The following is a 12007-nucleotide window of genomic DNA, read 5'->3' as shown; positions in this document are numbered from 1 at the left end:
TCTTCTCACCTATGTTTTATATCCAAGTGATCGATGTGAGAGAATTTGTCAGTGCTTCTGACGTGACATCTTTTTCTAAACTAATTAAGGCCAAAGTGGCTCTTTGGTGAATCAAAGTCCCTAAAAAAATGTATTATATATACATGTATTAACCCTGCGAGGAGCAAAATATGCAATGTACGTAATTGGCATTATATATATATATATATATATATATATATAGGTAAGGGATGTCCAGAGCAATAATGACATTGGGCAGCATGGAAATATATGCATGGCATTAGCCATTAGTGATTAGTGAGACTGTCAGAGGTACGTACGTTATTATAATTTAATTCATTAACTTTCACATAATCACATGCTTTGGACTTATTGTGGAACCGATAATCACTTTTGAAGGCCATGAATAGGAGACACATCACATGCATGCTAGCATGTACATGTTATCCATGTGTCCCTTCGTTAACACTCTAGGTTTAGTGGTTGCTTTCGAAACAACTTTCCAGCAGTTTCAAGCTACAGCGTTTCATAGACAACAGGCAAACTAATTACTTTAATTAATCTTTAATTAAGAAGATGCATCACACAAGCAAGCTAGAACCAAAGATTCGATCAAGGTCATGATCCCATAATCCCATACTGTCCTAAATCAATCACCCAAGCACGAAATGGCATCATAAAGGCAAAAACCTTTTTGATCTTGATCAACTCACGCAATGGATCAGTTAAAAAGTGTTCTTACACGACCTCGATCCAAAAAGGATGTCATACTTGGTAAAATATATGTAATACGATATGTACAAGTTAAGAAAAATTAATTTTAATTAATCAAATCTCATATATGTTGAAGAGCTAGGGACTGGTTCTATGTGACTATGTGAGTGTGAGATCAAATTAACATGCATGCAGTAATGGGAAACCAACGAAGACTTCATTATATGTGCAGAGTGCACGGTTGGCTTTCCAATACTTCATTATATATCTTTATTAATGGGTGGTTTGGTACGTGGATTCACATATTTTCTGGAGGATATAATTATATTGCATGCTCCACTATGCTTCGATTGCTTAATTGTCTCTATCTTGAGACATGCTTGAGGGATCAGTTTCCACCATCTCCAGTTTGATGTTGGATAGTTTTGGTTGTTTTTATTTGTCTCATCTCTACATTGTGTATTATACTTAAAGTTCACACCAAGGCCAAAGTTCAATTTAACCTCTCATCCCCCTTTGATCTAATTTGTTACCAAAAAAAAAAAAGTTGCACTTCTCAAGTATTTAAGCTTATTGATTGATTAAGAATGATTTTAATAAGGTTGATTAGAGATTATCAAGCACAACATACAACATACGTATAGATTGTTAATGTAAAAACAAAAGTAAAATTAAAAATAATAGAAAGTGGCATTTTTTTATCTTAGCTAGGACTAGGAGGATAGATATATAACATCTATAAATAAAAATAAAGAAAATCTCACTAGACTAGTAAATTTCCGAATAACTAGAATATTCTTTATATTTCATTAATGGATCAAAATGATATTAAACTTGGACGGGAGATTCGAACTTAATAACTCTTTTATTAATATAAAATCATCTCTTTTTCGTTTTTTTTTTTTAGATTTATATAAAATTATCTCCTTATAGATATATTTTAATATTAATATGCAATCCCTAGAACTAGGTGGGAATGCCAATCAGATCATAGTGAGTTAATAATAAAAACAGAGGAAAAGACATATTGATTAGACATATGTTATACATTCCGGAACAAGGAAAGGGTGGAAAGCAATCCAATCCAATCCAATAAATCCATTCCCGATTGATAAAAGCAAAGGGCAAGGAAAAGGACCAAGACACAGAAAAGGGGAATATAGAAAAGTAATCTCAATTCTGATGGTGCAGCAATGAGCATGACTTTTCAAGTATGAATACGTGTGAACTCACAGACTTTCAAATTTCATTCATTGCCACTCTTCCCCATAACACCCACTCTCTCTCTCTATTCTCTCTCTGGATCCACCACCACGCCCATATATATAGCACCACTTTGGCCATTGGCTACCACCATCTTTTTGCCTTTTCTCAACAACCCATTTCAGTATTTCACATTTGTCTCCTTAATTACAAATCTCTAATCTTTTCCTAACTTCTCTTCGCATATATCTCTTTCTCTCAGTATTTGTACACATTTGAAATCGCTCTTGGGGTCTCTGTCTGTTCCATGCATATTTTAAATCCCAAATTCCCAATCTCACTTAGAAGCTGATCTCTTTCTTTCTCTGTATCTTTATAAACCCATTGAGAAGTTATGGTGTGGGAAAGAGGCATTGCCTTGGCTATAGCTTTTGTATTGGTTACTGGGTTGCCAACATGTTTGTCAGAGTCGGATATTAACAGGGGTAGCTTTCCAAAGGGTTTTGTTTTCGGGACTGCCTCTTCTGCTTTCCAGGTATTAATGGTCTCTTCTGAATAAATTCATTTCTGTTATTTCCATTCATTGGTTGGATTTCTGGGCTTGCATGTGATACTTTTATTCGATCTTTTCTTCATTGACTTAAGAACTGTAAGGTCACTGCAGATTCACTGTGAACCACACGTGAAGATAGAATGGAATGGAATGTAATTGTTGAAAAGTCAAAGAAAATTAAAATAGTACATATATTTGTGTCATCTGAATCATAGTAATTTTTAGGTAAAATAACAAAAACACTTAGGAAATGACGGTTGAGGGCCTGAGGCCACAAAGTCATGGAGTCCGGAAAGGAGTGACCATAGTTTGTATCCTCTGAAATTAACTAGAATACAAATTATTTACATTTCTTCTGTTTTGTCAGTATGAAGGTGCAGTCAAAGAGGGCGGAAGGGGGCCTTCTATCTGGGACACCTTTTCACATTCTTTTGGTAATGATTTATTGTTTTATTGTTTGTTTTCATTATTTTTGCCACACTTTGGAGGCTATACTATACTTTGGATGTTACCATATATCCTGGAACTCCTTTTTATATTTGAACTTGAGTGATGAATTATATTGAAAAATGAAAATCATCTAGGAATTTAGCAGAAGCTTAATAGGATTCAAATCCATTGTCAAATTTCTCTGCCTATATATTGCACAAATTTAAGTTTCTTAATGCATTGATTATTGTTGTGGCCCCTAATCCCTTACATTCTGCTGCAGGTAAAATAACTGATTTCAGTAATGCAGATGTTGCTGTGGATCAGTATCACCTGTATAATGCAAGTCTACTCAAACTATTCTCAGTTTTTTTTTAGGTTAAAGAGAAATAATGACATCTTAATTAAGTCTGTTATATATAAATGGAAAATTATTTGCAGGGAGATGTACAACTTATGAAGGACATGGGAATGGATGCTTATAGGTTTTCGATATCTTGGTCTCGGATCTTCCCCAGTAAGCTATAGCAGTTCTAAGAGTTACTGTTTATTATACAAACAAGATTTGGATAGTTTTTGGAATATACAAGATTAAAAATTTGAAGTGTGAGCTTTTAACATATCAGATGGAACTGGGCAAATCAATCAGGCAGGCATTGATCACTACAATAATCTCATCGATTCTTTGCTAGCCAAAGGTACCACCTTTTACACATTCATTAATCAATATTCTCAAAATTTCATGTATAATTTCTGAGTCTTGTGCATTAGACATGAATTTGATATTGATCCATGAATAAGCTCTGCCATCTAATCTGTTGGGCTAGCACCAATTCAAAATATGCAGTTGATTTCAAGCACCAGTTCTTATCAGGATGGAATCATATTGCATAAATTTTCTTCTTTTTCCCCCTTATTCTACAAGATGTTACATGCGCTGTTACATGTGCAGGAATTGAACCATATGTGACCCTCTATCATTGGGACCTTCCTCAAGCCTTGGAAGACAGATACAAGGCATGGCTCAGCCCTGAAATTATGTAAACAATGTTCACAATTTTGTACCTCTACTTTCTCTAAGTTTGATTAATGATGTTTTTTGGATTCAAGTGATACATATGACCTCAGTCAATTACAGAAAGGACTTTGCAATATACGCGGAGACATGCTTTCAAAAATTTGGTGACAGAGTGAAGCACTGGATCACATTCAACGAACCACATACATTTGCCATACAAGGATATGATGTAGGCCTCCAGGCACCTGGAAGGTGCTCTATATTACTTCACGTTTTCTGCAGGGCTGGAAACTCTGCGACTGAACCTTACATAGTTGCTCACAATGTCATCCTCTCTCATGCAACTGTGGCTGATATTTACAGGAGAAAGTATAAGGTAAGAAGATGGAATATTGAAGTAATCAAATACCACCTCATTCTCTCCAACTAAACCAGAACTGGGAACTGGGAAGAGAGGTGAGGGAAGTCAAATATATGTAATGCAGCAACCCAAAGCAAGTTATTGAACCAATCTTTTATTCAAGGGCCTGTCACACATGTCCCGTTTAAGCACTTACCTGTGTGTGCATAAAGTCGGTTACTAACACTACTTGGTTCCTTTGCAGTCAAAACAGCAAGGATCAGTTGGGGCATCATTTGATGTTATTTGGTTTGAACCACAAACAAACTCCACAGAAGACATTGAAGCAGCTAAAAGAGCCCAAGATTTTCAGCTTGGCTGGTAACCTTAAATCACTTATGGCGTTTTGGTTAGAAAATCATCTAAACAGAAGAAAGAGCAAACCTTTTTTGGATTATTCTTTAATTTAGAATGAATAAGACTAAATTTTTTATTGAGGTGCATACTCCCAAAGTCATATTTTGAAGAGAAAGTGTCCTAGAATGTAATCACTTTGATGTAATCACAGGTTTCTTGAGCCTTTTATCTTTGGGGAATATCCAAGCTCTATGAGAAGTAGAGTTGGAAACCGGCTGCCAACCTTTTCCAAATCTCAGTCTACTGTAATCAAGGGGTCATTGGATTTTGTGGGCATTAATCACTATACTACCTTCTATGCTAGACACAATTCTACTGGTTTAATTGGAGTTCTACTCAATGACAGCATTGCAGACGCTGGTGCCATTACCCTTCGTAAGTTCAAATTGAGCACACTACCTATTTCTCTTAAATTAACTGTTCTACGTTCCAGTTATTTCTTAAGTTATTGGAACCACCAACTCACAGACAGGGAATTCAAATTCCAATTTTTAGAATTCTGTAATCTTATTTTCTTTTTGTCTTGTTTTCAGCATTCAAAAATGGGAAGGCTATTGGAGACAAGGTATGTAGTAGAGTTACACATGCAAGTATGTCCTTTCCACCTTTTTTTTAACGACTCAGTGGAAACTGATATAACAGATAAATCTCGTAAGTGCAGTTCTTATTGTTTGATGTTTTGAACTGATTGTACATTATTGCTCATGTAAAATTGCAGGCAAATTCTATATGGTTATACATAGTGCCTAAGGGGATGAGAAAATTAATGAACCACATCAAGCAAAAGTATGACAACCCTCCAGTCATTATCACTGAAAATGGTAATCTTTTGAGAGCCAAATAGAAAGGACTGAAAAAGAAGAGTGTTCATTTGCTGGGACATTTCGTGCTTACCTGATTTTCCTTTTCATTTCCTGGGAAAATCATGAACTAATCTTCTTCGTTTCATTCTTTGACAGGCATGGATGACCCAAATAGCCCATTCATTTCCCTTAAGGATGCTCTGAAGGATGAGAAAAGGATTAAATACCACCATGACTATCTAGCAAACTTGCTAGCTTCAATCAAGTACTGACAATCTTTTTCCTGAATGTGGTTGTCAAGCTATGAGTCTCTCCATGTCCATATTACGATGTCTAGAAGCTAATATTATTCTGTTTTTGTTGAATGCAGAGAGGATGGCTGCAATGTGAAAGGTTATTTTGTATGGTCTCTACTGGATAATTGGGAGTGGGCTGCTGGATACACTTCTAGATTCGGTCTCTACTTCATTGATTATAAGGACAAGCTCAAGAGATACCCTAAGAACTCTGTTCAATGGTTCCGGAACTTCTTGACTTCTACTTAACATAAGGTGATGAACTGATAATATTGAAATTCTGCATTTACACCCCAAGTCAACAAATACACAAGGGTTCTCCTTTGTTGCAGTTCATGTTGTTGTGGGAACAAGCTATCATAGACCATGTGTACTTTTAGTGTGTTCATTTGAGATCATTTTTCTGTGTAAATATTTTGAATAAAAAACAACATTATGGTTCTATGAAAAGAAAAACATGACTTTAATGGAAACAAGTTCCTGATATTTGCTCACTACGCTTTAATGTGTAAAGAATTTGCCCTGATAGGTTTGATCGAATTACCAGTCGGCTGGTGCAACAATCAACATAGTCAGTTGAGATAGCACCACCCTAGACGTTTGAACTAATTATATTTTTTATTATAATGTCGGAAAACATGTTTTAAATTGGTATAACGTGGTACAGATATTCAACCCCTGTTTTGTTTCTGAAATTTGGGCAAACAATTTTTTGCCAAATCTAAATGCAAACAATACTAAATGCAATTAATTGTGACCGCACATTGAAAGGTATTGACGTCAGTAATTAATCAACAACATGAGTCTCAAGACACTAATATGGCATTCAATTCTGTACATGAAAAGTACCCGCAACTCCATTATTAGACTGGAGGGGACATATTATTGCAACATTTAAGTTTTTTAAATAAATAATTGAACTTATAATTGTTGGAATCTAAAATCATATGGGTAGGGTGGACGAGGTGGACCCTAAATTTTAGGACAGTTCCTCTTCCTCGTCTAGGTCACTCTCTCTTAATTAATAGGTAATACCTCGAAGTGTCCTACACGTCTGCATTAAAAATACCCTCCAAACTCCAAAGGTTTTCTAATCTTCCCACATTAATATTAATATTAATTAAATAGTTTTATTATGTTGATCGACCCAACATCAACAAACATTTATATTAATTATTCAGTACATAATAATTTCCTTCCTATTCGGATCTGTACCTACAAATATTGCAACTTCTTACGACGTCGATATACATGTTTTGATTATATGCCTTCCATCTTACTCGATCTTTTCGTTCTTGATCATGGTCCCAGTCCCACCAAAGTTCTAATGGTTAGGTTCACTCTCTCCTTTCTATTTTTTTTTTTAATAATTAATCACGTTACGTAAAAACTAATTTTCAATTCATTGTGAGTTATGTTTCTTTTAATTAAATTAAAGGTGTCTTTATCGAGCTCGGCACCTCCAAAATGATATATGGCTTGCAAGATGTACGTTTTTAGAAAAAAACTGCAAAGTAAAAAATATTAAAATTATCATTCCAGTTATAGGTAATTCATGCAATTTTTGAATACTTACTTTTACAAGTAATAGGTAAATATCCCTATAACATATAAATGAGTTGAAAGTATAGCTTTAAATCAAAGACATGTTGATATTCTAGAAAAGACTTTTGGGTGTGATGAAAATATTACAGTGCTGTTAATTTATTTAAATTATAATACATATATAAGTTTTAAAATATAAGACTTTAGAGTACGCGTGTAATAAATTTTTTTTATTCACACTAAAGTACGGTATCAGGGTCAAATGAAAATTTTGTCTACTATTCTATTAAAAAAGATGAAAAATAGATGAATTATCTACTTAGAATTTTTGTTGTTTTGGGTACAAAGTTACAATTTATTTTTACCGCGTGGTTTTTTCGGTGTTGTTGTTATTGCCCTTTTGGGTTAGCAAATGATGATGATGTGTGGAAGTGAAAAACGTGTGAGACAAAAGTAGCAGGGGTATAGAAGTATTAGTGCTGTGCGTCACGAAGATCTCGGTGGTTGGATCTAAAAAGGCTACTGCTGAGGAATGGGACCGTGTCCGCGTATATATAGCCCTTAGATCTCCTTCATTCTTCGCCAGCAACGAAAAACAACCTCCTTCTTCCTCTCCTTCTACCCCATTCTTCTGCATCAGATCTCTCACTTTCTCTACACACTCCACCAATTTCTTCACCATCACATTCACGAGGTAACGCAATTCAGGTTCTTTTTGCCCATTGCTTGTTTCATTCCTTGTTCGTTTGGGCACTTTGAGCTTTGTCATTCTTGTTCATTTGGGTCTTTGATTTGATTTCATGATGGTTTTCGTGATTTGTATGAGTTGGGTTTTCTATGTGGGAGGTTTGTGTAATTCAGGCTCCTTTTTGAGGCAGCTTTTTTACTTGTTTTGTTATATTGTCGGTGGTGGGCTGGATCTTGCAGATCCTTGTGTTTTCTCTCACCGTTTGATGTAGATCTGAATATGACTGACCTCAATTGTCTTAGTGGGATTGTGAATCTTATCATTCTAGATTTGGGTTATTGGGTTTGAGAATTTTCTTCACTGCCACTTAAACTCGTGGATCTGCAAATTTAAGGCGCTTTTCCTCGAGTTAACTTATAGATCTTATTTTTTCCTCTCAAGCACTTTGCTATGATGCTCTGTTTTAGTTGTAACTCAAAATGAAAATCATGCTAGCCACCTTACCAACTTGAATCAATAGTATTCTTTGAAATGGAGATAGTTTTAAGCTTTTGTGACAGTATGTTTGTGAGTAATAGAACCTTGATTCATTCAATTTGTTTAACTAACTAGCTGAAGAGGTCCTTGTTCTCCTTGAATAAGCCTTTTTCTATGACTGACCAATTTATTTCCCGGTTATTTGTAGATATCATACTGCTTCCTCCATAGAATTTATGAAGCTTGGTCAGCAATAAAGCTTGACATCTTTATATTAATTAATTAATTTGTTTGTTTGTTTGTCAGTTCAATTTGTCTTGTTTTGTTTTGGCTAGTTCTTTCCTAGTGTAAAGATTGTAGTTTCTATCTTTCACATCCTGAGGAAGCATGAGATTAACTGACCAATTAATGTGTCTGGTTGTTTATTTATTTTTTAATAAAAAGTAATCGCTGGTCAGAAACATTTTGTCTTTCAAGATCCATCTATAATAAGGCAATGATTTACTATTTTAGTGCTTGAAAATAATGTAGCTTATCCCATTATTGCGATCTACTCTTCTTTCAGGCTGTTAATAGCTTAAAAAGATGGTGAAGATCTGTTGCATTGGAGCTGGATATGTCGGTGGGCCTACTATGGCTGTGATTGCCCTTAAGTGCCCAGATATTGAAGTAGCCGTTGTTGACATTTCTGTGCCACGAATCAGTGCCTGGAATAGTGATCAGCTCCCCATATATGAGCCAGGCCTTGAGGATGTGGTGAAACAGCGCAGAGGAAAGAACCTGTTCTTCAGCACCGATGTTGAAAAACATGTTATGGAGGCAGACATTGTGTTTGTTTCAGTTAACACACCTACCAAAACCCAGGGTCTTGGAGCTGGCAAAGCAGCTGATCTTACCTATTGGGAGAGTGCTGCTCGTATGATTGCAGATGTGTCAAAGTCTGACAAAATTGTGGTCGAGAAATCAACAGTCCCTGTGAAAACAGCTGAGGCAATTGAAAAGATTCTGACTCACAACAGCAAAGGCATCAACTTCCAAATTCTTTCCAATCCCGAATTCCTTGCTGAGGGAACTGCAATCCAAGACCTTTTTAATCCAGACCGGGTCCTCATTGGAGGTAGGGAAACCCCAGCAGGTCAAAAGGCAATTCAAGCTCTCAAATCAGTTTATGCCCATTGGGTCCCTGAAGAACGAATTATTTGCTCTAATCTGTGGTCTGCTGAGCTTTCAAAGCTTGCTGCCAATGCCTTCCTGGCACAAAGGATATCTTCTGTTAATGCCATATCAGCACTCTGTGAGGCAACTGGTGCAAATGTCACTGAAGTGGCACATGCTGTTGGCAAGGACACTAGAATTGGACCTAAGTTTTTGAATGCCAGCGTTGGTTTTGGTGGGTCTTGCTTCCAGAAGGACATCTTGAACTTAGTATATATCTGCGAGTGCAATGGCCTTCCTGAGGTAGCAAATTACTGGAAACAGGTCATTAAGATTAATGACTACCAGAAGTCCCGGTTTGTTAACCGAGTGGTTTCCTCAATGTTCAACACAGTCTCAGGAAAGAAGATTGCAGTTCTGGGATTTGCCTTCAAGAAGGACACTGGTGACACTAGGGAGACCCCAGCCATTGATGTGTGTAAAGGGCTGTTGGGTGACAAGGCCCGGTTGAGCATATATGACCCACAGGTTAATGAGGAGCAGATCCAGAGGGATCTTGCTATGAAGAAGTTTGATTGGGACCATCCTATTCATCTGCAACCTTTGAGCCCCACTGCTGTGAAGCAAGTTAGTGTAGTATGGGATGCTTATGAGGCAACAAAGGATGCTCACGGGATTTGCATCCTGACTGAGTGGGATGAATTTAAAAGTCTTGATTACCAGAGGATTTATGATCAGATGCAGAAGCCTGCATTTGTCTTTGATGGACGGAACGTTGTGGATATGGAGAAGCTGAGGCAAATTGGGTTTATTGTTTATTCAATTGGAAAGCCACTGGATGAGTGGCTCAAGGATATGCCTGCAGTGGCATAAAGTGTTGAGAAGCACATTATCTGAAGATCCCCTGGAGGGTTCAGTCTTCAGTCTTCAGTTCTTAGAACTGAAGTTTGTTACTGAGTGGGTGCATTGTCCTTTATTTTATTTTATTATCTGTTATTCCCCTACTCCGAGACACTTGGGGTTATGTTGTGCTTATTTTACTTGTAATAGGATCCATAATACAGTGACTGAGTTTGTCATTAGCTTAGTGGAATATCTGAATTTGTTATTCTCTAGTTTAATGTAATAATATCAGAAACCAAGAAATTATAATTCTATTGATCTTCCTATTTTGCCTAATTATGTTAGTAATTTCTTCGTGAGTAGACATTCAATATTTGCACCCTATACTCAGTGAACTAAAATAGAAAACTAATTGGTTGCTTGTCAGCCTCATGAGTTGGTGCAGATCGCCTTCATGGGCATTCGATTGGAAGATCATCACTTTGAGTAGATGCAAATTAAATAAGTGATGCCTTGGCTTTATAATAGTACAGATGTGCTTGTTCAATAGATTTATTAAAGATGTGCTGGTTCAAGTTTAATCGACTTTTCGAACCACAGCCATACTCTTCAAATTACCCAAAATGTTACTTGGATCTAAAAGAGAATCATCTTGCTTGCCTTCTCAAACTGGTACCCATCATCAATTTCATATAAGTAAATCCTAAAAACTTGTATGTAGCCATATTCTTGATCATCACAAAGACTTGCTGCAAGGCACTTGATGCTTCAGGAGGAGGTGTCCTAGTCCTTTGGGTTGAGCCTTCGAGGAGGTAAACCATACTTTTCCCTCTGCATTGGGTTGTTTTCAATTTTTCTGGATGATCACCAGATGAAAACCCAATTATTTATAGTATACAATAAATTTTCATGATGTTTTCAAGTTCTATAGAATAAGTTTAGTTAAAATCTTCTCACCCTGTTTTAAAAATGCATGATTAGGTAAAATGGCAAAGGTGACCAAAGAAATGCTGCTTCTATACTTATCCCCAAAAGGATTTCATAAATGCTGCTCTCCAGGTTTCATGGTTTCTTGTGTCTTGGATAGGACTGATCGGGACGGAATTAGACGGAACGGGACGGTATTTCCGGTATTAATGTCCACCCTAGTTTTTAACTATTTGGCGATGAGCTAAAATATAGAAACTCGGTTAGGAAGGGGCCCATTTGCAATTCGGATCCGGGTATTAAGTAGGGACCTTATCGTAATTAGCTACACTAGTTTGACAAAAAAAAAAGAGGGTTGCTATTTGCACACCCCTAAATTTCTTTTTGCACACCCTTTCTGAAAAAAAAAAAAAAAAAAAAATTCAAGAGAAAAGACCATTGGGCCCTTCCCTCACCCACACACCCCCATCCCCATCTCCCCCCCGTACACACCCCCTTGCTCTGTTTTTTTTCCCTCCGCCCGATCACCACCTTCCTCGCACTAGCACCACCACCACCTTCCTCGCACCAGCACCACCACCTTCCTCGCAGCACCACCA

At 36.7% G+C, this 12007-nt stretch overlaps 2 protein-coding genes across 4 annotated transcripts; both read left to right on the top strand.

The window, feature by feature from the left end:
* The first annotated feature begins 1808 nt into the window (after positions 1 to 1808).
* Positions 1809 to 6259, top strand: BGLU40 (beta glucosidase 40). Of its 2 annotated transcripts, none has more exons than XM_086233670.1 (13): positions 1809 to 2452; positions 2838 to 2904; positions 3183 to 3245; positions 3345 to 3416; positions 3526 to 3597; positions 3852 to 3939; positions 4038 to 4293; positions 4523 to 4638; positions 4826 to 5049; positions 5208 to 5239; positions 5393 to 5495; positions 5634 to 5742; positions 5848 to 6259. In XM_086233670.1, exons 1-13 carry the CDS (start codon positions 2312 to 2314, stop codon positions 6020 to 6022), a joined length of 1518 nt encoding a protein of 505 aa, XP_086089796.1. In that variant the 5' UTR covers positions 1809 to 2311; the 3' UTR covers positions 6023 to 6259. The 2 variants fall into 2 exon arrangements, with proteins under 2 accessions (XP_086089796.1, XP_086089795.1); XM_086233669.1 differs by having other exon boundaries at positions 1810 to 2452; positions 3183 to 3241; positions 3341 to 3416.
* Positions 6260 to 7859: 1600 nt separating this feature from the next.
* On the top strand, positions 7860 to 10805 carry UGD1 (UDP-glucose dehydrogenase 1). Of its 2 annotated transcripts, none has more exons than XM_086231524.1 (2): positions 7860 to 8012; positions 9049 to 10805. In XM_086231524.1, exon 2 carries the CDS (start codon positions 9069 to 9071, stop codon positions 10509 to 10511), a length of 1443 nt encoding a protein of 480 aa, XP_086087650.1. In that variant the 5' UTR covers positions 7860 to 8012; positions 9049 to 9068; the 3' UTR covers positions 10512 to 10805. The 2 variants fall into 2 exon arrangements, with proteins under 2 accessions (XP_086087650.1, XP_086087651.1); XM_086231525.1 differs by having other exon boundaries at positions 7869 to 8026.
* The last annotated feature ends 1202 nt before the right edge of the window (positions 10806 to 12007 follow it).

Source organism: Dryas octopetala, chromosome 2 (genome assembly GCF_963921425.1).
Source record: "Dryas octopetala chromosome 2, drDryOcto1.1, whole genome shotgun sequence".
NCBI classification, from domain to species: Eukaryota; Viridiplantae; Streptophyta; class Magnoliopsida; order Rosales; family Rosaceae; genus Dryas; species Dryas octopetala.
Note: the sequence above shows the minus strand (reverse complement) of the source record. Positions and strands in the feature narration are given on the sequence as shown.